Source organism: Podarcis melisellensis, assembly GCF_964234715.1.
Source record: "Podarcis melisellensis genome assembly, chromosome: 11".
Taxonomy (NCBI): Eukaryota; Metazoa; Chordata; class Lepidosauria; order Squamata; family Lacertidae; genus Podarcis; species Podarcis melisellensis.
The window spans coordinates 32,579,326-32,604,581 of record NC_138543.1 but is presented as its reverse complement, the minus strand read 5'-3'; the positions used below and the strand labels follow the sequence as shown (position 1 = coordinate 32,604,581).

The 25,256-nt window shown below is 41.1% G+C and overlaps 1 protein-coding gene across 7 annotated transcripts in view; it reads right to left on the bottom strand.

Annotated features, from left to right (window-relative positions):
• The window catches only part of SSBP2 (single stranded DNA binding protein 2), a 114,315-nt gene extending 90,989 nt beyond the window's left edge, over nucleotides 1-23,326 (bottom strand). For 2 of the 7 annotated variants that reach the window (XM_081930213.1, XM_081930215.1), the window contains exon 1: nucleotides 23,142-23,293. In XM_081930213.1, the coding sequence (XP_081786339.1) occupies nucleotides 23,142-23,200 (59 nt within the window). In that variant the 5' untranslated portion in view covers nucleotides 23,201-23,293. Of the gene's footprint in view, nucleotides 1-22,579; nucleotides 22,667-23,141 lie in introns of those variants that run through there. The other 5 variants (XM_081930208.1, XM_081930214.1, XM_081930210.1 and 2 more) reach the window with 5 other exon arrangements.
• Nucleotides 23,327-25,256: the final 1,930 nt, after the last annotated feature.

Here is a 25,256-nt window from a genome sequence, read left to right as displayed (position 1 = left end):
GAAGCAAAAATAGGAAAGCCACAGCACTCTAGAAATTAAATGTTGCTATAATAGAACCACAGAAACCCATACAGTATTTAAATCCCATCTCCAAGGGGAAGGATTCTGTCTGTATGCCCAGATGGGGGGCAGACAAGGAGCCATAGAACTCCCCAATGGCATCCTGGAGGAATCACCCATATTTGATGTGCATCATATGTTGATCCTTAACCCAGGTTTCACCCTGATGAAGTCATCAGCCAGCAATCGGGATGGTTGGGATACATACCCAATCCCTAGGCCTACTGACATCTGTACTCAATAAAACTGTGGCCACGCCAATCTCAAAAATGCCACGTCGCTTATTGCTTCCTGTGCCCCCACCCCAGCAACCTCAGACTCACTGTGACTGGGTCCACAAATCAATCCTCTCAATTATTAAATTGCAAGCTTAACCTATGAAAGCTTAACCTATGAAAGCATGCTTCAAAATGCATGCAAACCACCAGCTTTTATGTTCAGTTTGCCAGCTGCTTTATCACCAGACCATGTCTTTAAACTCCACTGCATGTAATATTAGTTGTTACATTCCAGAAGGTAACGAGATACCTTAGTTTTCTCAAAGCAACACCATCAATTAAGTCTTGTGGCATCTGAAAGACTGTCCAATATATTTTGGCATAAATCTACCTCTTGTCTTTTGACTTTACATAGTAAACAACTATTTCCCTTACTTCTCTGTATTCAGGGTATATACCCCACGACCATCACAGTCGTCATGTGCTCAAGCACTTTAAAAAATATGCCCCATCATGGCTGTGTCTGGGTGCCAAATTGAAAAATATATTATGGTCCCAGGAATCAGACTTTGCAACTATCTCTGGACTTGCATGCCCCCCTCCCTCGCCTCGTTCCTTTTTTCTGATGCAATCATCAGAGCTGTGAAGCTTTCACTTCCATTTTTTTAAATTAACCACAGCTTGTCATGTTATTCAAGTCCTACAAACTGTGGCTAATCTTAACTATGGCTTGTTCAAAACAATTCAACTTCAAACCATGGGTCTGAAATCTGCATGGATTACAGCCTGTATGACTGTGTCCTGTGGGAAGCCCTTTATCAATAGACAAGATAATAACCTAGGCAACAATGTAATGAATTTACTTTTGTGATCTTATTTAGCAATCTTTGATGGGATTAAATACCATCAGTATATTAATTTATTTTAAATCCATACAATCCATATACTTGCCCATATTTCATCTTCTATGCTTGTCCAAAGTTTATTTTCCAGTTCATAAATCTTTGTCACATTTTTGCAGTTAACTTCAACAGATGTTTCTATATATTTCTGATATATACGTCATATATCCCAATTAAATAGTCATGAATTCTGCAACCTTTGGCTTGTAACAGTTTGTGTATTTTCAAAATGAAAATCAAGGAGATAATTGATAAGTAAATCAATTAAAAATAAAATTGCTACTAGGTTAGTTTTTATGGTATTATTTTGGAAATTGCAATGGCCCTGGGGCATCTCTCTCGTTTCCAGTTTCCTTACGGTTAGAAAGAAAACTATTAGACAAATAGCATTTTAATGTTTGTTTGTTCTGTAACAGTAAGCCACCAGAACCAAAACAGGTATTAAAAACACACACATACTTCTAACAATCCCATCAGTCACCACAACTGACTGATGTAGTCTCCAACTGAAAGGTTAACAACGAAAGTTGTATGTGCTTAAAGAAGCTTGTACCAATTCAAATATAGGCAATTTACACCTTTTTAAACACCAAGGATCACATTCATATATCTGATCCATCATATCACTTTAAACAGTCATGTTTTCCCTCAAAGAATACAGGGAACTGTAGCTTGCTAACAACAGTACTGTGAATTCTTCGGAGACCCCCATACCCCCACAAAGACCTACAATTTCCAGAGTGGTTTAATAGTCAATCCCTTTTCACAAGGAACTCTGTGAACTATAGTTCTTGTGATGCTGTATGATGCTGCTTGTGGGGCTGGTGCTGCTTTCTCCCACCGCCAGCCTCAAAGATCCCTGAAGCCTTCGGAGCGCAGCACGAGTTCCTGCTGCCCTCCAAAGGCTTCAAGTTCCTTTTGCTGAAGCCAGAAGAGTATTCTCGGCTTCAGCAAAAGGAACCCGAAGCCTTCGGAGCACAGCGCGAGGTCCCGCTGCCCTCCAAAGGCTTCAGGCAGCTATCCCTGAAGCCTGGAGAGCAACAGGGGTCGGTGCGCACCGACCCCTCTCGCTCTCCAGGCTTCAGCGAAAGCAACGCGTATCCTCCGGAATGCGGAAGAAGCGCTCCCTCTGCCCTTCGGAGGCTTCGTGTTGCTATCGCTGAAGCCAAGGAGCCTGCATTCGCTCCATAGGACGCACACACATTTCCCCTTAATTTTTGGAGGGGAAAAAGTGTGTCCTATAGAGCGAAAAATACGGTAAACAGCATTTCTGTGTGCTGCTCTGGTTTGCCAGAAGCGGCTTAGTCATGCTGGCCACATGACCTGGAAGCTGTACGCCAGCTCCCTCGGCTGGTAAAGCGAGATGAGCGCCGCAACCCCAGAGTCGTCCGCAACTGGACCTAATAGTCAGGGGTCCCTTTACCCTTTAGATATTCACTGTCATACATGGCTGTTTTTCCAGTGGCCTACTGATATGTCTTTGGTTATGTTATATAGCAAGGTTAGATTTCATTGCTGCTCCAGTTATTTCTCTCCCTAAGGCTTCCAAGAATACAAATAAAACCACAAGGGCTGATCTTGTCAGATCTCATAAGCAAAACGAAAAAAAAGGTTGGCCTGGTCAGTACCTGGGTAGAAGTCTTCTGAATTTCATTTAGAACAATGGAGGTTATTCAGTGTCCACAGACTGGATTATTTCACGTCCAGCAGAATGGCTCCCCTTCCACCTAACTTCTGGATTTAGTAATTGGGGTGGGCACTCTACATATATAATGAATAAATAATTCACCCCAAACTGAACTGCTTTTCCTGGTTAGATACCTTTCAAAATCAATTTCTCATGAGCTTTATAAGATAATTAACTTGATGCAGTCCTCTATACCTTTTTGAACTCCCATCTTTCCTGACCAATGCTTGCAGAACAAGATGGGAGCTAGATTCCAACATTGTCTGAAGAGCCATAAGTTCCCCATCCCTAGTATATATAAAGCCTGTCACTGAAGTCTAGATAATTATTATCTATTCCACTTTGGGTCTACATGAAACTCAGAAACTGACAAAACCTCAAGCTGAATTTGCACCATACTACCACATCAGTTCCTACCTCTTTCAGGAATGCACTCATATGAACAAAGACAACTTGCATAATGGAATATCATGGACATGGTTTGCAACAATTGTTGTGAACAGGACAGTATGTTTCCTAGAGGCTGAAAGGGGTCATACATCTTTCACTTACTACAATATAATCATAGGCTATGGTGACATTTGCTCTACCACATCCCTCAAAGCAATTGGTTCAGCAATCATTTTCCACAGCAACAAGAAAACATTGGCATTCAGTAATGAAAAAATGGCATATCTTGCTAAAAGGCAGACCTCCTGGGCAAGATGCTTCATTTTCTTGGAGATAGTGGCAACATCACTTTTATTGTGTAAAAATAATTGTGTAGAAAGGCGCTTACTCATAATCAATACTCCCCCAATAGTCAGCCATCATGTATACAAATAGATGAATTTGATTTGCCACCGTACAAAGTTCTCATTCACTACATCAACACAGATCTACAGGCTGGCTCTGGGAGCTAGGCTAAGGAGCAGAAATGGAAAATTGGAACTGGCACCACATCAGACACTCAAGCCATTTTCTGTACATAATGCAAGAGATCGGAGCAAAAACCTTATATCCTTATAAAAGGTCAAGAACTGCAGTAATTCAATAATTTCTCCTTAACACTACCCTTTCTGGTAGCAGACAAGAGTATGAGACAATCCAGAAACCAGTACATGGAAGTATTCCCCTTTCTATCCTACTAAATGGTATATTAGACTGGATGCCATACTCCCAGATTAATTTCAATGGGTCTATCTAAGATGGTAAGAAAATGCACACAAGTGAACTATGTGAACACATTTTCTTCACTGGCTCTTGCTCACATGCTAGAACAGAAGTAACAGTGGGCAGTTTGCTAGCTCTCTTTTACTAGCAGCACTGGGAGTATGTAGTGCACTTGAGGTACATTAGATTTGCATGCAGCAAATCTAGACTTACATTTATTCCAAGTTACACTGCTCGCAAGTTGGCCTTGGACATATTAGCTTCTCTCAGACTAACTGGCATAGAGGGTTGCTGAGAGTGTCCAAAGCACTGCTCTAAGATCATTAGAGGAAGGGCAGGATACATATATGATAGAAATCTACTGCTGCTTAGAAAGTTCAAGAACACAAGCTCATCTTGTTCCCGTAGACTTGGGAATTACACCAATCGAAGTCTCTCTGCAGCTCTCTCAATGCAAGGCTTATACTGATGCTAAATGACCTCCCTCTTAAATGAGATATTCTAAGCAGCTGCTATTCATTTCAGCCACTTGCAAATAGATTTCATCAGTAGAGTGGGAAAAGTTGAGTTTTTAGCAAATCAGGTTAGAAAGCCTGTAATTACTTAATGCTCACATTTTGTCATAACCAACGAAATGTTAAGACTCTTACCTAAAATGTACATATGTTGCAAATATCTCAAAAGACCAATTAAGAGATTTAAAACCACTAAAGTCATGAACGGACATAAATGTGACTTGTGAACTTGAGAAAAATAATGATCTTTAATGAATGCGAAGCATGGCAAAGGCCAGTTATCCGTACAATATAAAAGAAAAGTAAGTTTGTTTTTCATTTATTGAACTTTTAGACTGTCCTTCACGCATTTCAGATCCCAGGATGGTATGCAAATGATATTTAAAAAACAAAACAATGGATGCCACCAATGAACAGAAACACAATTAAAAAATAAAGACCACTACCAGAGAAGTCAAGCTTTTATAAAATAATAATAATACAAGTTTGCAGCGGTCAGTAATTACACTAAAGACTATGAACAAACAGATACTTCCAAATACCAGGTGAACAAGTAAGTTTTTACCTGGTGCTGCAAGCAATTTGGAATCAATTTGCTTATTACGCTACACTTTATGAACATAGCATTGAACTTCTTAACATATCACCAGCACAATTTTGTGCACGTATACTTGGAAGGAAGCTTCATAAGAACTCCATGGGAGCTGAAGCCTGCCCTATGCACCTTTTTAGTAACCAGTATCCATAATAACTGTAGTGAAAATTGGTTATCCTAAAACCATATTTACTGTATTTATATCATACTCCTTCTCCATATACACTTTTTCGAAAATACTAGCATAACTCAGATTTCTCTTTATCAGTGTCTGAAAGATTCATAATGCCTGATACTCATTCATTTGAGCTTTGTGGACTTCATTAAATTGAAGGTTTTCATAAAGTGGAATATTCTGTTCAGTTGCTTACTACCAACATGTACAAAATTTAAGATTTTGTATATGCACTTTCCACCATTCATCAGATTATTTTCCATGATTCAACTCCTGCACCAAATGCCTGAATATCTTCTGTAACATTTGAACATAATTTCCATCCATGTACCAGTAAAGACTATCATCTCTGCTTACTAAGCCCATTCAAACAAGCTGTGATTTAAAGCAAATTTCACTAACTAACAAGTTTCGCATTCCATCTGAACTAGGAAACCATGCTTACCAGCTTTGGAGCAAGCAAGGAAGTTAAACCAACTTCAAATTATAATTTAATATCTTGTTTGGTTCTAAAATTAGTAACCACAGTTAACCAATTTGGATGAAATGGCAACCTATGGTTAATTAGAGACTTCTAGGTTAAATCATAGTTCATGGCAATCATGCGGAGTGCGCAGGCAAAAGACCTGTGCATATTACTGATTTCAATGAGTATACTTTGAGTATGGCTAACAATGGATACAGCCTTTAATATCTTGGATACAAGTTATTTGCTGCAGCACGAATTAGCTGTGCAATAATATTATTTGAACATGTTGCTTCAGAAATAAGTTAACTGAGAAAACACATCAGCATACTGTCCAACATTTCTCAGATGAAAATAGGGACATTTCTCACTCTCCAACTGACCCTCCCAGTTCATTTCCTATGAGAAGGGCAAATGCCGCCACCACTACACCAATGGGGCACACACTCTCTCCACCATCCTGAGAAAACCCCTTAATCCCAATTTTATTTTATTTTATTCTTTGGTAGATTTACAAAAAGAAAAACACACACCAATAAATAATTTTTTAAAAGGGGCAAGATTAGAAGCAGATACACAAAGCATTAAAAATATAAAAAATCAAGACTCGCACTCTGCTCCCGCTTTCTTCCTGCCCCTGCCAGGCCTGCCCTCTGCCTACCACTCAGAGTCAGTGCATCACGTGAGGCTGGGCCTTCGCAGCGACAGCCTCTCCTCTTTCGCTCTTTGGAAGCTGCTACAAGCAGCCCAAGGGAGGAGGCCAGCAGCGGCAACGGGGATGCTCCTTTGCAGCCACAGCTGCTGCCATAGTCATCGCTTGGGACAAGCGCCAGCTCATTCTCCTCCCCAAGCTTGGTGGCAGTGCTGGCCGGGGGTGGGGGGGGGAGGATAGGGACATTCCAGGATCAATTCAGAAGCCAGAATGGCTTTCATAATTCCCAGAGTCTCTCTAGAAAATTGGGACATTGAGAGGTATGCATGAGATTTCCTTGAAGGTTTCCAATCTATCCTCTGAAAAAACAAGGGGGGTATCAACAGGAAAGAAAACTAGTTTAGCAAAATTTATAAAACTCCTTCCCCTGAACCTTTACATCTCTGCAACTAAATCAAGCAGTTGCAGATTATGAGCCTCTTAGGGGGAATGTTTTGCAAGGCTTGAAAAATAGGATATACTATTACAACCAATACAACTGACTGGAGATACACATTGGCTTTTATTCTGTCTTTTAATCAATTTAGTAATACATTTTAAGATGTCACTTCCCAATTATGCCGTTTTTCCAACTTACTAAAATCGCATGCCTCTTACCATTTTTACTGTGTTGTCACTTTCTTTCAAAAACTGTATAAAATTAAAACTGAAATCAAACTGAAATCAAAACATCCTTTAAAAACACGATCTTAGCAAATGCATTTAAGGTTATGAGTGATGCTGAAAGTATTTCATACTTTATTTCAAATTCAAAAGTAACATTACTTTGGGAACACTTTTGCATTCCTAGCACAATTCTCCTTCTACTGTCCTACTTCTCTAATCTCCGTTATGCTGTTACTGTTACTTCAGCTCTTCCAGATATTGCACTCTAGCTCTTTAAAGTTACTTCTATGGCATGTCTGTATAATGCATTTGTTTTTCATTTGTGCAGTGTGCATGTATCTTCCCCTCAAGCTTGCATTTCTGTTGCAGGGACAGCATAAGAAAGCACAATGGGTTGGAGCCAGAGAATTATAGCCACTAGCATTGTTCCGCAAACGCTTATGTGAGTGCTAGCAGATGAGCTTCTTCATTGCCACAAAATATAGATACTATGGTTTCCCTTCAGATGATATAGAGCTTTCACCTTTTAATATACAGATTCTATCCCTGTTTCCACACAGGTAGGAAAACATCTTTTGATTAGTTTTATTGTTTTCTACAAAACTATAGCACAAGGTCAAACAAATGAGTGGAAGCCACCTCATGTATACATGAGGGCCCCTTAGTATCTCATGCTGAATAAAAAAGGCAATACTTTTCCTAGTTGTGACTGCCAAATCTCAGTATTCTGTTGAGTTTATCTTTCAGTTTGTCCACAGAACAATAAATTAGGTTAAGGACTGTTTGCATAAATTTAACATCAACCAGCCGTAGGACTAACCCCCAGCAGCAATTTTATATCTTGTAGTAGCTTTTTCCTCTGTTTCTTTTTATTGTTTGGATACCTACCCCAAACAGGAATACACTGACCAGTAACTTGCAGGATTATCACTGAAACTCTGAAATGTCATTTGAGAAGACAGATCAATTGTGTAGAAAGTTCCATCCTTTGTTTCTTTTCATATCCCACTGGATTATTTTAAAAATCCAGACAGAATATCTAAGATTTGGTTTACAAATGGCCACATTTATATTGCTTAATAGTTTTATTAATATCATTATTAAGAGAAGCAATATTTAGGCGTGAGAATTCTTCTAACGTGCCACTGCTATTTCTGGTGGAAGTCACTGGAGAATCAAATCAATACATGTCACTGAGCAGCAATTCAGCAAATCTGGAGCACTCATAGAAGATACAGAAAAGTTAAGACACTCAAAAAATCCTTATTTCACACTTTTTTTGTTTCAAAGCATATACAATATGCAAGATGTCAGTTTGTTTAAATAAGCAATGACAAAAGCAGACAATTGAAACTAGGTTCTTCTGGATATCTATAATTAAATTCAGAGTCTCTCATACCTAGGTAAGGCGCATTTGCACAGGCAATTTACCCCTGGTTCACTGCCGAATGCATTCTTCCAGCTGTACACTTCACACTTGAGCAGAAGTAGTTACCCCTTAGCTCACTGTTATTCCCCCTTGTAGATTTGGAAAGGAAAGAGTGGCCAGGATCCAAGGAGCTGTTTAGGCGCACCAGCATCCAAAGTGGGCCCAAAGCTCATAGGCCTTTCCCCACTATTACATTACACATTACTTTGGACTCTTCCTTCAGTTCCAAAAGCAGTTTAACATGTGAAATGTGAGGGGGGGGTATTTAGGGAGACCACACTCAGATATCATCCTTGGGTTTGTTGGGTTTATTGTCACAGTTCTTTGTATCCTGTCCATGATGAGAAGTTTGAGAGTAGTGCATTGTTAATTTTGTCCAAATACTTAAGTAGTGTGCACTTCTGAAAGGCAGATTCCCTTATCCTTCCATACTAATTGTGGTCATCTATGGAACACCACCATTTCCCCCTCTGTCAGCCTGAGCACAAAAGCACAGGGCCTTCAGCCTTTAAGCAATCTATGGCCTTTTAAATGCATGAGGAAATTCCAGAGGAAACAGAACTAGTAACAGAAAAATGGAGGGCTTACCTACGTATTCTTAAGACTGCGTTTGTAGTATCACGTAATACAAAGTTTTTATTTCTTCTACCTATATTATACAGAACTGAACTTCAATATTGCAAAGACTTGCATAGCTACATAAAATTAATCCTGGGCAATCTCAATGAAATGTTTTAATTGGGCCTATGCAGATTTTTCCGTGTATTTTGTCTCTCATGTATTTGTTCACCTTTTGGGGTGGGGGTGGGGGAGTCTGACTGAATGATATGTGACTGAATGATATGTTGCAGACACCATTAATGATAAACAGGTAGGATTATTTGCTGAGGGTGTGGGATGGATAATTTTAAAGCAATGTAAGTGGTTGGGTTAGGATCTTGTTTGTTTCTGATACAGAGAAATAACATCAGACACAAACTTTAAATTAAAAAAAGCATCAAATGGAAATATTATGCAAATACTATCCTGGATGATTACGCTGTCAACAGTAGGGATGTCATACGTCTGGAGTTTTCCAGACATTAAAGAGGTTTCAAAGGTGGAATTGACCTCCATGGGGAATTTCTGAAAGGCAGTGCTTTGTCCTGGATCTTAGGCAAGTCAATCCAAAAATCACAATTTTTTGGTGTCTTAAAAAAGTGTCCTGGTTTTTACTTTTTTAAATACAGCAAACCTAGCAGTCGCGAGTCATGTTAGCCAAATGCTACCTCAATGTTGGAGGCAATATTCCTCTGAATACCAGTTGCTGGGAATCACATGTGGGAAAAATGCAATTCTGCCCATGTCCTGCTTCTGGGCTTCCCAAAGGCATCTGTTGGCCACCCTGAGAACAGGATGCTGGACCATATAGGCCTTTGTTTGAACTGATCAAGCAGGGTTATGGTATTCTTATCACTCCATATATACCAGAATTTAAAATTACAATAGAGTCTATTATCTACTGTAACTAAGACTAAATAAGTACAGCTGAATAAACCCATTCTTTTCCTCTTGACCCTGCTTCTACTTCCCAGCCTTGACTGTCTCCCCACTGTCCTCTTGTGTTCTGTGAGATGCCATGCACAGTAATGGCTCTCTTTATATTAGAATGGTTGGGTACTCATGGAAATAGGATATGAGCTTTTGGTGGAAAGCTTCCACCAAACTAAGGATGCCATGTTAACTGTATGTGCAAATTGTTATCCGGTCATTATTCTACCAAACTTACACTTTTTAACTTCTTCATCCACTTTTAAGTACTTGTGGCTATCAACATGAAAAATGGGAATTCAGAAGGTCAAACACAGGATTTATATATAAGTTCCTGGTAATATGGTAGACACTGTGGTTTAAAACATTGACTCCTTGCTAGAAAATTAATGGGGACTTTAGTAAGCGGCAGCGATTCTCCCCCAAAGGGACAGGGATAGTGAACACATTAAAAGTGAATATAAACCCTAGAGTATTATATAGTCAGAACTCTTTTCCTATTCCAATTAATTTATTCTACTTCACTGAAATTAATTCCTCATTTAAATCAGTTCTTCAGGGTTGGGAAATGGGGGAAAAGCTTTGTGGAAGAGCCAGGGTCAGAGTGGCAAGGGGGAGCATTTACTGGAAGCTCAAGCTTCAACACACAATCCTCTGGGGGTGCCTAACAGAGTGCACATCCCATCAGAAGGCCTAAACTAATGTTTCTGAACACATTCTGCCTGGATAAGTGACTGAAGACATGACTTCTGAATCTTCCATATTAGGTGCATTTATATTTAATACTCTGAAGCCACTGAAAACCTAGTTAGTATAATATACTTTAAACTAGATATATCGAGCTATGGTTCTTGAGACAACCATGAGACAAAATCCCCTACTGAGACACAATTAGCAAGGGGAGACAAGTTCATTCTTGACCCTTACCTCCTTGCATCTTAACTGGGTCAAAATACCATTGTAGCCCCTCCAATTAGTGTAATACAAGAGGACTATGTGCTCCCCACAATCTACATGCAAACCAATACAATGCTGTTTCCCACAAGAATTTCTTATGGTCCTCCTGTCCCTTCCACCTGCCATTAAAACACACCACAGGTGCCCTAAAGTCATGTTTTTCCTTTGATGTGCACTTAACATTACAATTCAAACTGTCTGTTCTCCAAAAAACCCAATTCTGATCACACTTGCTTCAATCCATTAGATTGGACAGCACTCTACTGTTGCCTGTGGCGAAGTGAATACATTCCAAATTCCCAAAGCAAGTCTTTGGCAAGAGTTAACTATGTGAGATAGCAGATTCAAACAGGGACTAACCAACAAAGAGGTGCTACAAACATCCATCCCTTTTTAATTCTGCCAATAAACCTCAAGAGTGAATTTGGGATTCCCTACACACTGACCATTATATGAAATCCAATGGAACTGCTTCCAAGGCGATTGCAATATAATCCCATTATTCTGTTTCTTTTTAAAGATTCTGAAGCAGTTTTTGGGAAACTAGCCATAGGAATTACTACAAACTAACCATAGGAATTACTACTATGTATGCATTAGACAAATACAGGAAATGATAGAAGAGGGGAAAAGCTAACATAATTATAAAATGGATATCCAATTTATTACCAATGTTTTTCTCAAATTCTTTTTGTCGTTGTTGTTTCAATGTGGAAATGAGGGCCAACTACACATGACGCTAAATGCATCATTGGCAATCACATCAGCTTTGTTTTAAGAGCAAGAGTGAGAGGCCCTGAGGAGGCATATAGGGAGGACAGATATAACCTTTTTCTCCCCTGGCATGATCCCAATAAATACCCTTGCAACTCTCATACACTGGAATTAAGGATAGGAATAAAGCTCCCATTAGCACCAAAGGGAGCCTTTTCCTATTCCTAATTGTGGAGCTCAGGGGGAATTTTTCTTCAGGAACTTGGCTGGCGAGAGAAAGGATAAGTCTCTCCTCCCAGCATGCTGCATTCCTAATGTGAGGGTCTCCATCCTTACAATGACCATTAGGATCCACACAGCATGCACAACAACAAGCAATAACATTCCTATTTAATAATAGGGACACTAGCATTACTTTTCCCAGAATGAAGTGGTGTGTACAAATTTCCCACTGTGTTAACACGCAGAACCATTCATGAGCATGTCCAATCTAAATGGAAAAACAATTCATGGTGAACTAAAAGAATGCTGCAGCAACAGCAAATGATGCATGCACTGTTTCCTAAATCAAATTACATAAATTCTCCATATAAAAAAAATCACAAAGAGGAACATGGACAGAGCCAACACATAGAATTACAAATCTATCCAGTTGTCCTAAACCTGAGCTTACAAAAAAAAAAAAAAAAGACATTCAAGTAAACTTATTTACAATTAAGTTTCTGCCTTTAAAAATGGTATAGAGGCACTCTCACTGGCACACAAAACTATAAAAAGATGACAAATCTCTGGGAAGATTTTTACACAGTTAAGTTTGTCTAGAATTCCATGCTGCTATTTTCAAGAATTAACCGATGCTTTGGGCATGTTTGGGACCCTGTGTACAGTTCTAGTCAATTACTTTCAAGATGCATATTGTAGAGCTCAACAAAAAAAGATGTATAAAGGGGAATGGAGCACCTTACCTGTGAAGCAAAGCTTTTTACAAAAAGGCTTTTTATTAAGGAAAAACACTTTCCGTTTACTGAACATCAGGGCAGGGGAACCTGTGGCCCTCAAGTCATTTGAATCCCACATGCCCCAGACAGATGGTCAATGATCAATCATTTATGGCAGCTGGAGCTGAATAACATTTGGAGGGCCACAGGTTCCCCATCTCTTCTGTACACCAACAATGTTGCTGCCTGTCCATTTGAAGAGGCTTGTAGTTCTTTGACTGCTCTCTCACCTTTGTGTCCCCAAATTCAGTCTGGATCCAAGGTGTGTCACTTCTCCCCTTGCAGCACTGCAAAAATACAGCCCTTGCTCTCTCCCTTCAGCAAAATATCTGGTTTATGTCTTGGCCGCCACTCAGCTATACTACTACAATCTTCTCCTCTTTGGTCTTAAAGTCTCATACCTTCGTCCCCTATCTAGCACTCTGATGCCAAAATCATATGTTGTATGAATAATATCAAAAAACAAGGGATGGAATATGATAGTGGTTTATAAAATGATAGAGATTTATAAAATGTTGTGTGGTGTAATTCTACTGGAACTCAGGGCTGCCCAATGAAAGATGGACAGCAGATTCAGAAGTACTTCCTCACACAGCATGTGATTTAAAGAAACCAGTGCCACATATTGTGTGGATTGACACTGGCTTTGATGGCTTTAAAAAGATGGGTAAATTCAGGTAGTATAGGTCTATCAAGAGTTACTAATTATGACTATATGGACTCTGCAGGTTCAAAGGGAGTTTGCCACTGAATACCAGTCATTGGGGGGAAGAGCAGATGATTACTGCTTTCATGTTCCACACCTGAGCTTCTGGTTGGCAAGTGAGTGAAGAAAGGAGGTAGACTAGGCAGAGCTTTAGACTGATACAACAGGGATGATCCTTATGTTCGGGAAACAGCATGCAGGACAGCAGCATGCTGCTTTAAGTATGAATCCACTGTAATAAATTGAAGGTCAATTCAACAGGCTAGAAGAGAACGTGTTCCGCATTTGTCACAACGCTGAGCTTCTTCCCCATGGGGCACTACTTGGTCAGTCTCTGCAGATGGTTGCTTAAAGCCTTCCTTTCTAACCTTTGAACCAAGGATCACTATACACAGAAGCTTATTAAGAAGCAAAATCCCTTAGAAGCTGCTTCTTTAAGCCTGGAGGGTCTCACACAACCCAGACAGCATCGCTCTGTTCATGCTCTGAGACAGGTAGCTATAAGGAATAGAAAAAGAGGGGGGAGGGGTAACAACATGTGGGTGGGTAGGTGCATGATAATGGAAGTTTAACTGGGGAACAACTCTCCCATCATCTCAAATTGTTCCTTTCCTATTTCCATTTCCTCAGTTCCAAAATCCTGTAAGAATGGATTTTTTTCTGTCTTAACTGATGCTTCTCTGTATAGTATGTTTAACCCTGAGTATCAAGACTAAATAACATTATGCATGATGACATCAACTGACCTTAATCAGTGTAGTGTCAATAATGTCCACATTTCCCAATGGAAACTAAAAACTGAGCTGGTTGAAATATAGCAAACTTGTAACTAAACTGTATTGGCCTGAACCAAAACTGGAACAACTTCAGTAAGAACTAAACTGGAAAAGAATCAAAAACACCAACAGTTTGCTCCCTGTTGTCATAATAAAATATGCACATACAGAAAGAAACAATGTTGAAGTAGTGAGGTTTGAATAGCATAAGGGTGCTGTTTCCCACTAGCATGGAAAATAGAAACGTTATGAAGGGAAGAATGGAGACAAAAAAGCAAACAACTTAAGGCGTTTGCACATAAACTGGTTTGACTCATGGATCACAGCTCAAATCTGAGGAACAAGCATGCTAGCAGGAACAAATCTACAACCTGTGGTTCATGCTGCAAGACACGCTCATTTTATTATAGTGAGCCAATTCACCGTTTAAGGGTTTTTTTTTATGCAGAGTTGGTTTTATGGGTAAAGCAGCTGTGAAAATGGGGAGGGGTGCTTCTAAGGGCCGTTGCAAAATAGGGGAGAATGTTTTTCTTTCACAGTTACATAGAAGAGAGGTATTGTTGCCATTTTAAGCAAATAAACCTGCTTGCATTAAGACATGACTAGTAAGAGATATTTTAGAATAAAAATACTTCCAAATTTTTCCCATCAACCACCCCAGGAACAGCTAGTAAAATTTCTAGCTTTTTTACGAGTAGAATCGGGAATTTCTGTGTGTTACCAGAATCTTTTGCAGCAGAGGAATTTAGACAAGTAATTTTAAATTTCAACTTTTCATTCTGTTATCACAGTATAGGAGAACTGCTTCTTTGTGCAGTCAGCAAGACAATATATGCACACAATACTGAAGAGTAGCATCGAGCTGCTCATGCCCACATTGTAAATGTGGGACTTTGGGTACAGCAAAATTTAAATTGAATGTACATTCCAGCCAGTGTAGACTTTACAACAGTATTAGAAACTCAGATATATAATTTAATCACCAAATAGCACCTTAAACCTGGGTTACAGATACCACAATGGAATGTCTAGGTGCCACTTTTTTTGCAATGATGTCGCTGCTGCTGCTCTTATTTATTTCAATACCGCTTTATATTTCAAACAACTAATCTCAAAGCAGTATACAACACATTAAAACATCAAATAAAACAGTCAGAATAAAACAAATCCAGGCTTCAGTGAAAATATTTCAGATCTTTCTCTATGTGACATTTTGCTTTCCCCAGTTGCCAACCTGGCATCCAGAGCTCTCCACGTGGTCGCATTGGACCTGCACCAGTTGCAAAACGCGCCTGGTGCCTGGCTAATTTCTAACACTGCTTTACAGGTGAAATACCAACATAGGAAATGGAAACACATATTTAGACATGAGTTGCAGATACACTTAAAATGTTCCCTAGAACTTTAGCAGATAGGAAAATGGTAAGCTTGACATATTAACCTTAGTATTGTAAACAGACTCACAACGTGTCATATAAGTTACTTTAATGTCGTTACTTGTTTTGAAGTACTTTTTAATTTTACATAAGCTTACTTTTCCAGTACAGTGGTATCTTGGGTTAAGAACTTAATTCGTTCTGGAGGTCCATTCTTAACCTGAAACTGTTCTTCACCTGAAGCACCACTTTAGGTAATGGGGCCTCCTGCAGCTGCCGCACCACCGCTGCGCAATTTCTGTTCTCATCCTGAAGCAAAGTTCTTAACCTAAGGTAATATTTATGGGTTAGCGGAGTCTGTAACCTGAAGCGTCTGTAACCCGAAGTACCACTGTACTTTGCTGCTTCCATTCTTCATTCACTGATCTCTATTATTTAATCATAGAATCATAGAATTGTAGAGTTGGAGGGGACTCCAAGGGTCACCTAGTCCAATCCCCAGCAATGCAGGAATCCTGCTCTCAACGGTCCCTGGGTGGGCTTGAACCACCACTTTCTAGTTAACAGAAAGATGCACCGACCCAATGGAGGTACATGACCATGGATACGATACATTCTATCTGCACTTTTACAACAAAAATCTAATCTTGTTTACTTGTATTGCAACAGGGCTTACCTCGAAGTATGCATACTTAGGATTTCAGCCATATTATTTCCAGGAACTTGTGCACAGATTATCAAATTTAAGCAAACGGTTTCCTTATTAGCATCACAGTCATTTCCAGAGAAAGGTATCCCTCATCTTGGCTACCTTGACTGAGTATATTCCAATTCAAAACCATGCTTTTAGTTTCCAGCTTCAGGTATTGTGGCAAGAAATAGTTTAAAAGTTATAAGCCAGCAGTCCTGGTGCACACCATTGAGTCCCCCATATACAGAGCCCTGCTTATGAAGTTGCCTTGTTAATGAGTCATTGATTCTGTATCAGAACATTTACCAACTCAAAAGAGCCTGCACACAGAGGGCTGTGTAGGTAATTTGGCAACTTATTCATGTTCATAAATAATGCTCTAACCTACTGTTTTATTATCTTACATGGCTAGTATCAAGCTAAGTTAGGCAAAAGTGTTATAGCATATTGCGTATTTTAAATTTATTTAATTTTGGCTTTGTAAGACACTTTGGGACTCCATACACTAAAATATAGGTTTGATTACAAAGAAGGCTAATAACAAGTTAAAGGGCTTGCAGTCATTAAAAAAATCAACAACAGTGAAGCAGATTGTCCCCAGTGTTTGGTCAAGTAAACCCTCAAGTAGCCAGTACTATTGTTATAACAAGAGTAGTAACTATTTATGATTAAACAGCAGCAATTGAACTACACTGAAAAGGCATCTGTTGTGCTGGTCATAGATATAAACACCTCCGTAGTCTGGCTTCTGAAATCAAGAAAAGCCCTATATCTTTGGGTTGTGCTCTATGAACTAACCAATGCAATACACTCCACATTCTGCTAGCTATGTTGTAAGGCTGCTCAGAGGCATGTTTCATACTTTGAACACTATTTACAAGGGGCTACAAGAAGGCTATAAGAAGGCTATAAGACGTGGGTGGCGCTGTGGTCTAAACCACAGAGCCTAAGGCTTGCCGATCGGAAGCTCAGCGGTTCGAATCCCTGCAATGGGGTGAGCTCCTGTTGCTCGCTCCCAGCTCCTGCCCACCTAGCAGTTCGAAAGCACGTCAAAGTGCAAGTAGATAAATAGGTACCGCTCCGGTGGGAAGGTGAACAGTGTTTCCATGCACTGCTCTGGTTCGCCAGAAGCAGCTTAGTCATGCTGGCCACATGACCCAGAAGCTGTCTGCGGACAAACGCCGGCTCCTTCGACCTATAGAGTGGGATGAGGACCGCAACCCCAGAGTCGTCCATGACTGGACCTAACGGTCAGGGGTCCCTGTACTTTTACCTATAAGAAGGCTAAGAGAAACTGTCTGCTACAATATAGTCAGAGCTAGTACACCTATATACTAGAACCTAGCACATATGGATGGTATAGAAGTCAACCCATGTTATACACATATGAGTTCCCAAAACTTAAGTCAATTCAGAAGAGAGCCTCTTAGGCTGCTAACTAGAAACAGACTGTATGACACGAGTTCTGAAACCACTAGCTGCTGGTATTGTCTCACACATAAACTTTAAGCTTCACTGTATTCTCCGAGGAAAACATTCAGAGCCAAACTACACACAATCTTTTAAAATCCACAATCATTCTAAAAGAAGAAGCAGGAACTCAAAACTACGTGCAAATAATAAGCCCTAACTCACAGCAACAGTGCAAATTCTAAGTTCTCTGGGCAGGGACCACATCATGTGTTCTGTACTGTGCCCTAGCTAAATACCTGTAACTGTTTAGCAACAGAAGCAGGAAATATATTCAAGTCATTCCACCTCCCCCCCATTTTCCTGACAACCCTTTTCTAGAAGCTATATTTTAAGAAGTAGAAAAGCATTTTCTTTCAAGACAGCAGAAGAACAGGCATCTCCAAAACAGGTCAAATTCCAGACATCATACTTGCATGCCAGGATGGTCTCTTATCAAAACAAGTACTGGGTCTCTCATTATATGATCCAACTTCATTTTGTCACAAAACAAGACAAAGTCACATAGATGTTCAGGGGGAAGAGGTTGCTGGACTCTCCATTTATTCTTTATTTCAGCTTTATAGTGCCATTGTCAAAGTTCAATATGGTTTACATAAAAACATTAATAAAAATGTCATTAAAACCAAAATTACAACAAAGCCAGGACATCACAGTTTTAGAGAATTCAGTTTTCAGAGGATTAAACCTGGTTCAAACACACATATTTCAGCTAATTAAGTCTTGATATGCATGAGCCTTCTGTCTGACCATCCCATCCTCACACGACCCCTTCTCTTCTTGAGCATGCTGCCATTGACTCAAGTATCTTTGATTAACTATAGCATCTATGTAAACTATATTTACCAGGATCAAAAAAAAGACAAGATCTTAAATCAAATTCAAACCACAGTTTATGATCCTGGTTTATTCAAATCCTGGCAACCATAATTCCCAATTGAATCCATATGGGAAATGATAGCTAACTAAGACTTCCTGGGCTAATCACAGCACACCAAGAAGGAAGGAGAAAAGGGACAGCAGGCACAAGGCTTGCCCATATCTTAGATTATTAAGACGAGATATATACATACAAAGCTGGCCTTTGTGTTCTTCTTGACAAGACTAGTATTCATTTGACTAGCAGTCATATAACCTATTCCAAAGGCCTCTTACATTGGACCAAATTTGGCAGCTTGCAATTGCTGACACACTCCTCTGAAATTACTTTAGAAGAAATGGAAGATTTTATTTTATTTTATTTCAGCAATGTCTTGTCGATTCTACCACCTCATTAAAATTAACCCATCTTTTGGGACACACCCGTTAAAAATTACTATCAAAGCAGTTGAAAGAGAAATACTAAATTTAGAAAAATGTCCACAGCCATTATTACAATAGTAGCTTTTGTCATCAAAGTGAACCTTTTCTCCTTCAGCATAGCTATATATTTTCTTTTTCACAAAATGAATGTTCCTTATATAGTCATAGTAGAACTACATACAGGATATGAAATTATATGCATAAGTGACTCTTTAAAACAAACCAAAACATTCATATGGCACCCTTGCAATCACTTTTCTCTAGAGCCAGAAAGAATAAAAAGTTATCTACCACAAGAAAAACTTGTAAAAGCTGAAAAATAGTATTTTCCAACATAGAAATTCTGATGTCTTCAATACACTTACTTCCTGAAACAAAGTCAGCATAGGAAAAACAAATATTTCCCAAAATGAATTACTGGACAGAAAGCCAAATCCATTGTTTCCAATCTAAAGACTACCAAAACATACGCAGTCTTGTTGACCGGCATATAAACCTTCACTTTCATCAGGTTTATAGTGCCACAGGCTCACACTGTACAACAGGCATGGGGAACCTGTGTGTGGCCCTCTAGACATTATTGGTCTCCAACTCCCAGAAACTGAGGGATGACAGCAACTGTAGTCCAGCAACATCTGAAAGATTACAGACTGCCCACTCCTGCTGTAGAACTTCGCTTGTGTATTTACATTGTATATTAACAGCACTGTAATATAAATGCTCTGAATACTATTTAAGAGAGGTTTTCGATCAATTTTCTTCCTGAACTGATGAAGTAAATAAATTGCAGTTTACAAGTATCTTGAAACATGATTCCCAGCACCCAAATCTTCATACAAACCTAAACACAGCTTCTTGGGCGTAAGCCCCATTAAACAAAATTTCAGAGTCAACATAGAATATGACTTTCACCTTCTGTAATCCTGGATCCATTTAAGCATATATATTCTATTTAGGTCAACTGACATTAAGAATGCAAAATTGGAACCTGGATTGAAGCCATGTGTAATGTTTACATACAGCCTACAAATACTCATACAGAAAGATAAATGCATTCAAAGTATATAGCCACATCATACTCTTCCAGCAAAACATATACAGTAACTATTTAAAAGAAATTGTTTCTAAACTAAATGTTTCAGGTCAATTTTTTAACCTCCAATCATGCTTGTGGTTCAGAACACCATTAGTGTATAAAAAGCTCAGAAAGATGTTTCTCTCTTCCCTCCCACCTCTATTTTGATATCACTGCTCTCAATAGAACCATATCCCTAGGGTTAAAATTGTACAGTGGTGGAAAAATACTATAATAAAAAGCAACACTGCTTTATAGATTTATCAAAGAAAAGAACAGTACATATAATTGCATATACAGCAATATCCAAAAGAATCAAGCATCTAACGATCCCCCCTGCCAAATTCTAGACTACGATCCTTACCCAACAAAGAGGACATAACACTCAAGTATTTTCAGATTTATTAGTTTAAAATATTGCATAGGACCAGGCAAACTGTACAAGAGGAATACAGATCCTTTGCTGCAAGCTGTAATGAATGGAGCGACAAATGTATTTAGATCAAATAGCACCATCTAGCAGTTCCCTAAACTTCACTTCAAAGGGTACTTATTACTTGGTGACAGTTGAGTGTAGCTAGTTTGTCTTCTATAACTAAACAGTTATTCACGTAGTGTCCTACCTTAGAGCATGCCTTTGTTAAGAGTAGAAAAAAGTATCAAACATTACAGCATCTCAGATGCATACAAACTTTCCAAGAACCATCAACACAGCTAAGGTCTACACCAGGGCCCTATTTTACATTTGTTCCCACACAACCTACTCGGCAATATAGTTTACAAACTTGAAGAAATACAATAATCACAACTAAAAAATCCAGCTACTGTACGTAACTTTGGCCAAGAAATGCATTGTTGTATTATGTACATAAACGGGTGAGAGAGTTTCTAAATGCTTTGTTTTAACTGGTTCTCTGGTTTAAGTTTATGTAACTCATCCATTTGTTTAACATTTTAGTCACACTATTAGTTTTTGTGTCCCTTCCTCCACACAGACTTAGACATGCCAAAATCAAATATCTGACAAATGATTTAAGTCTCTGTGGCCTGCTTCTTTGTCTCTGGAATCAGGAAGTAACTCTCTTCTTCAAAAGGTTGCAGCAAGGAAAACCTAGGTGAAGGTTCAGCACAAACTGCCTTGAGGGAAACTTCCCAGTCATGTTTAGCACATTAGTTCTCATCCTGAGTAAAGCTCCAAAGTTATGTACAATGACATTTTTTAAAGACAATGTATACCAAAACCTTTTCTGGCTGGGGGTCCCTGATCTCAGAAACCTCACCCTAAGCCTGTGAAGGTGACGAGTGCAATGACTAAGCCTCTGTACAGGAGGAGTACTCCTGAGAATGATACTATTTGCCGTATTAGGTACTATATTTTCCTATCTGCCACAGGACCAAGCTTCATGACCAGCTCCCCTCTGTGCTCTACTACTTCCAATGAGGAAAATGAAAACTGTAATTATAACTAACTTCCAATGAGGAAAATGAAAACTTTAAATCACAAGCAAACTGACATAATAACCCCTATAAATTCTGTTTTACTTTGAATTTGTTAAGACTACTTTTCAATGTACTCTCTTTGGCCAATTCTTTGGTAAAAATAAACACCCAACAAGATGAAGAGAATGAGATATCTTACTACAAGAGAACACAAAAATGTGTGTAGCATTGTTTACAATTTTGCAGATCAGGTGAACACTGTTTACAACAAGACTTTGTGTACTTTTTTAAGTTTTGGTGTCTTCATAACAGGTGACTCAAGGTACTGCAAAAAAGTAATAACTCTCCTGTAAGGGGGTGGGGTGGGGGGTGTCTTTCCTTCATTAACACTGTAACAGACTTAAAACACAGCAACACCCATTTACTATTGCCCTCAGCACCACTCCCCAACAAGGGCTATGTCCCAATTCTTCTGGAAACCCAGGTCCAAGTTTTTCTCCTCCTCATTACAGAATGTTCAGTTTTACTGACAAACAACCCAAATTCACCTTTCTGCCTCAGAACACTTCCTACCCCAGCCCTTTCTAAACACGTTTTTCTTTTTTTAAAAAACAAAAACCCTGCAAACTATTGCAGTCGTTTTCTTATTTAAAAGCATATAGTACCCTTTTACCCCCAAACCTAGGCCAGAATGCACCAACTGAAACAGTTCCTGGCTGTATGAAATAATGAGGGGAAGAGCGGGGAAGAAAGATACTAGGTCTCGATTTAAATAATAACAATAATAAAGAGAGGGGAGAGCGTTGAGTGTTGTGGAGTTAGCAGGCAAGGCAACGAGGCTTCTGTTTCTTCCTCCCCAGCGGAAGCTTTACACCAGCACACAACCCCAGACTCTTTTGTTATCAAAGTTACTCCAACACCATCTTCGTCCCCTCCCCCCCCCCCCACAGCCCGACCCGGGCAGAGCGAGGGGAAAGGAAAACACAAACACGGGGAAACGCTCCCCAGCCTAAATACTAATCCCTACCCTAAGCCTCCCGAGGCTTGAGGCACTACACCGCCGACTTGAGCCACTTTCTCCCCTCGCACAGCCCGAGAGCTACAACCTTCCGCCGCCCGCCCGCCAGTCCTCCCGCGTCCGGGGCGGGCGAGGGGCTCGGGCACGTCCCGCCTCGCCTCGTCCTGCCCGCTCCCCGGCGGCCCCAGCTGAGGGGAAGCGCCCCGCGCCCCGGCCCCACCCCCCTCGCAAGAGGCTCCGCTACCCCCTGCCGCTGCCTGAACCGGGAGGGTCTCGCGCACTTCACTTTTTTACCACACACGCGGCCGCGCGCGCGCGCAGCCGCCGCGCACACACACACACACACAAACGCACACTCACCCTCCTGCCTACACCCCTACTTGTGGCATCACACCCCCCCCCCGCCCTCCCGCGCCTCCTGTTTTTTTTCCCCGCGCCGGGGTTGTGCTCCTCCGCGAGCTCCTGCGAGGCCCCCCCTCTGCCACAAGCGGGAAAGTTACTTTGCGCGGGGCGTCCGCGCGCCCACCTCCCCCGCCCCGTCGGGCTGTGCGGTCCGGCGGGCTGTACTCACTTCTCCCTGGCCTGGCTGTCGGACGGGACGCTGCTGTTGCTCTTGCCTTTGCCGTACATGCCTGCAGAGAGCTCCGACTGTCACGCACCTGTCAACCCATCACAGCCTCCCCAGGAACAGCCCAGTCACCATGGAGACGCCGCCACACACACACGCCATTGGCCCGCCGCGAGCTCGGACACACCTCCCGCGCCGTGATTGACAGGCGGAGACCAGGACAGGCTGCTCTCTCCTCCCTCTCCGCTGGCTCCCTCCCCCCACCAGCCTCCGGCTCCTCCTCCCCCTCCCGCTCTCCCTTCCCCGGCGCAAGGGGGAATTAGAAACGGTTCTAGAAGGATTTTAAACAACTGGCTGTTCCGTGCGCTTGCCTCGCCGCCCTCCGCCGCTGCCAGAGACGGAGACTGCTGAGGAGAGACGGAAACTGCGGACTGGATTCGGCAGCCGGCACAATGCAGAGGAGGGAGGCTCAGGCTTTCTTCAGCCCACGCCGCGCCGTCCTGAAACCCGCTGAACTGGCGGGATATTCGCTTCGACGGCTTCGCACCCCCCCCGCACCCCCTCGCTGTTTTGCTCAGAGCAGAAACGTTACCCGCTTCTCGCAGCTGCTCCACTAGTCTCAACCTCCTCATGTCAACAGCCCACGTGTGGCAACGAAGAGGACCCGCCGCCGCCGCCACTTCCTCACCCAGAGCCAGAGGCACGCAGGGCCCCCTCGGGTTCCCGCCCGCCAAACCCAGCAGTACAAACACCCAGCCCTCGTTTGCAGCAGAGGTTGCCCGCTCCCCCCAACCCAGTCACGAGAGTCCCTGCAAAACCAACTTACACACAACCAGCAGCTTGCAAACATCATCATGTTGCCACAATAGTCAAGTCAATAGGTGAATGGTCTCTCATTGTTACGGCCTTCGGTTAATAAATAAACTCTTTTGGTTGGTTGGTGTGCTCTGCTTCTTTCTCTGTGTCTGTCTGTCTCTCACACAAACAAACACAAATATCCAGGGTTGGCCCTGCCCTTAGGCAAAGTGAGGTGCCTACCTCAGGCAGCAAATATAGCCGGTGAGGGCAGGGGAGCAGAAGTGAAGTATTGAAAGTCAGAGGTGTGTGTATCACAAAGTCACCCCCCTTATCTGGCCTGCTGGCCTCAGGTGAGTTGGAGGGTGCTAACCCTTCACCAATGTTGAAAAATCAACTGGAGGTCTGGTTGGCTTTTGCACCCACCCCGCCTGCAATTCCCCTTACGACTTGTCCCTCACCTCAAGCAGGAAAATGCCCTGACCTTGACTACCACCACCACAATAATTCCAAGTGTTACATCCCCCATGGAACTGGCAATTAAATAATAATAATCAAATGACACAAAGCCAGTCTCCATCTCAGGAGGAGTATTGCATCCTAAAAAATATGGATCCAAGGGAGCTCTGGCATGGTGTTACAGATCCTCCTAAACCCACTTGTGTTAATAGGAGAGCTCCATTGCATTCCATATCCACTGCTGGGTGCATCTCCAGAATCCACAACATTCCCTAGTGACATGTTGCTGTAAAATCCCAAATCCAGTACACAGATTCTAATAGTAATTGCATGCAGACTTTTGAAGTTCATTATACAAACACACCTCATAACTGTCCCTGCTGCCAACAGCAAAAATCAAGGGTGTTTCCAAGTCATCACAGAACCAACATTCAAGGCACAGCATTTTCTGGATCCATATCACAACTTTTACAATGTAAAGAAAGTGGTTCGTATGTGTTTTAAGCAGTGGTGGGAAGAAGGGTAGACCACACTGGCCAGTTTCAGGTCAGTTTCTCCAGTGGACTTCCTCAAAATTCCTGGTAGCTGAGATTCTGGCAAAGTATGCTGGAACAGAAGAATCTGGGTCGTATTCTACAAGGTGGCTCCTGTGTTCTTAGGTAAGAGTTCATACAAAAGGATTGCATACCACAGATTAGTTATGCTTTAACTGTTAAGAGATTCTGACTTTGCACTCTTGCTTTGTAAATTTAAAATGCAGCAGTGGGCCATAGGGATTGCATCAAAAAGAGTAGGCCACACAAGACTAAAATCAGCTCATTCCTATGTAAGGTTAGGAAATCAAGTTAGGAAAAGGATAGGGAA